Source organism: Dendroctonus ponderosae, unplaced genomic scaffold (genome assembly GCF_020466585.1).
Source record: "Dendroctonus ponderosae isolate FM_Combo_2020 unplaced genomic scaffold, Dpon_F_20191213v2 Dpon_F_20191213_1210, whole genome shotgun sequence".
Classification (NCBI taxonomy): Eukaryota; Metazoa; Arthropoda; class Insecta; order Coleoptera; family Curculionidae; genus Dendroctonus; species Dendroctonus ponderosae.
In genome coordinates this window covers 1,850-2,947 of record NW_026017329.1, presented here as the reverse complement: position 1 = coordinate 2,947, position 1,098 = coordinate 1,850, and the positions used below count along the sequence as shown (strand labels likewise).

The 1,098-nt window shown below is 37.7% G+C and overlaps 1 protein-coding gene across 1 annotated transcript; it reads left to right on the top strand.

Annotated features, from left to right (window-relative positions):
- The first annotated feature begins 28 nt into the window (after positions 1–28).
- On the top strand, positions 29–701 carry LOC125503144. Its single transcript, XM_048663125.1, has 2 exons — positions 29–135; positions 195–701. Exons 1-2 carry the CDS (start codon positions 124–126, stop codon positions 615–617), a joined length of 435 nt encoding a protein of 144 aa, XP_048519082.1. The 5' UTR covers positions 29–123; the 3' UTR covers positions 618–701.
- Positions 702–1,098: the final 397 nt, after the last annotated feature.

Here is a 1,098-nt window from a genome sequence, read left to right as displayed (position 1 = left end):
TCCGTATTGGCAACTAAACTGACATGTGTGGTGGGACAATTAAATCTAAATTAGTATAAATAGTGGTCGAAAAATTTCACAAATATCAGTTGTTTTCTCGCTGAATAATTCGATACATCAACAATGAACACTTTGGTAGGTTTTAAAGTTCTGCCATTTTTACAGTCACATAAGTAATATTTGATCACTTTTAGAGTCTTGTAGCGTTTTTTGCCTTCGTGGCCGTTGCCAATGCTGGTAACTTGGTACTTCCCTCTGCAAGAATTATCCAAGGACCCAGCAGCAGAACCACCGTAGTTGGTCCTGATGGTAGCGCCATCTCGTCCGTAGCTCCGGGTGGACAAATCATTCAAGAAGAAAGTGTTGGAGTTGTTTCACACAGCGCACCTGTTGTAGCTGCCCCAGCTTTGGCTTATTCTTCTCTACCTCTGGCTTACGCAGCTCACTCTTCTCCTATTGTGTCCGCTTACTCATCTCCTCTAGTATCGGGCGTTCCAGTTGTGTCAGCTTACTCTTCCCCTGTATTATCCGGAGTGGAAAACACTATTGTAGCAGGACCTTCCGGTTCCATCGTTTCCGGAAGAAGCGTAGGGGCTCCACTTGTTTCAGCCTGGTAGTGTTATCTTATCTTTGCCTAGAAATTTTTATCTAATGTGTCATTCCATGTAAAAAATGTCTGTAAATAAATCGATAAGCATAGATACAAGTTGTTTTAAATTCAGACAATTCGAATTATTTCCAGTTTCTTCCGAATTTGGTTATGTATACATGATCATGCAAATATGGGATTTATGCAACTGTTCTCTGAGAATACAAATCAAACTAACGCGAAAATATTTGAATTTAGCGCATTCGTTGCAGATATTTTTGAGCTATTAATTCACCCACAGAACTTTGCCTGTGGCAAAAGGCTATCGAAATATCGTTTTCGATACTTATATTTTATGCTTTTTGATGTTTATTAATGTACTTGCTGCTAGTATATTTTTCTCCTTAAAATTTTTGCAATAAAGTCATAGGAAAATTAAAATATAGTGTCTTATACTGTACTACATAATAATTAATTTTGCGGTATGTTTTCCTGATGAAAGTTTTTGT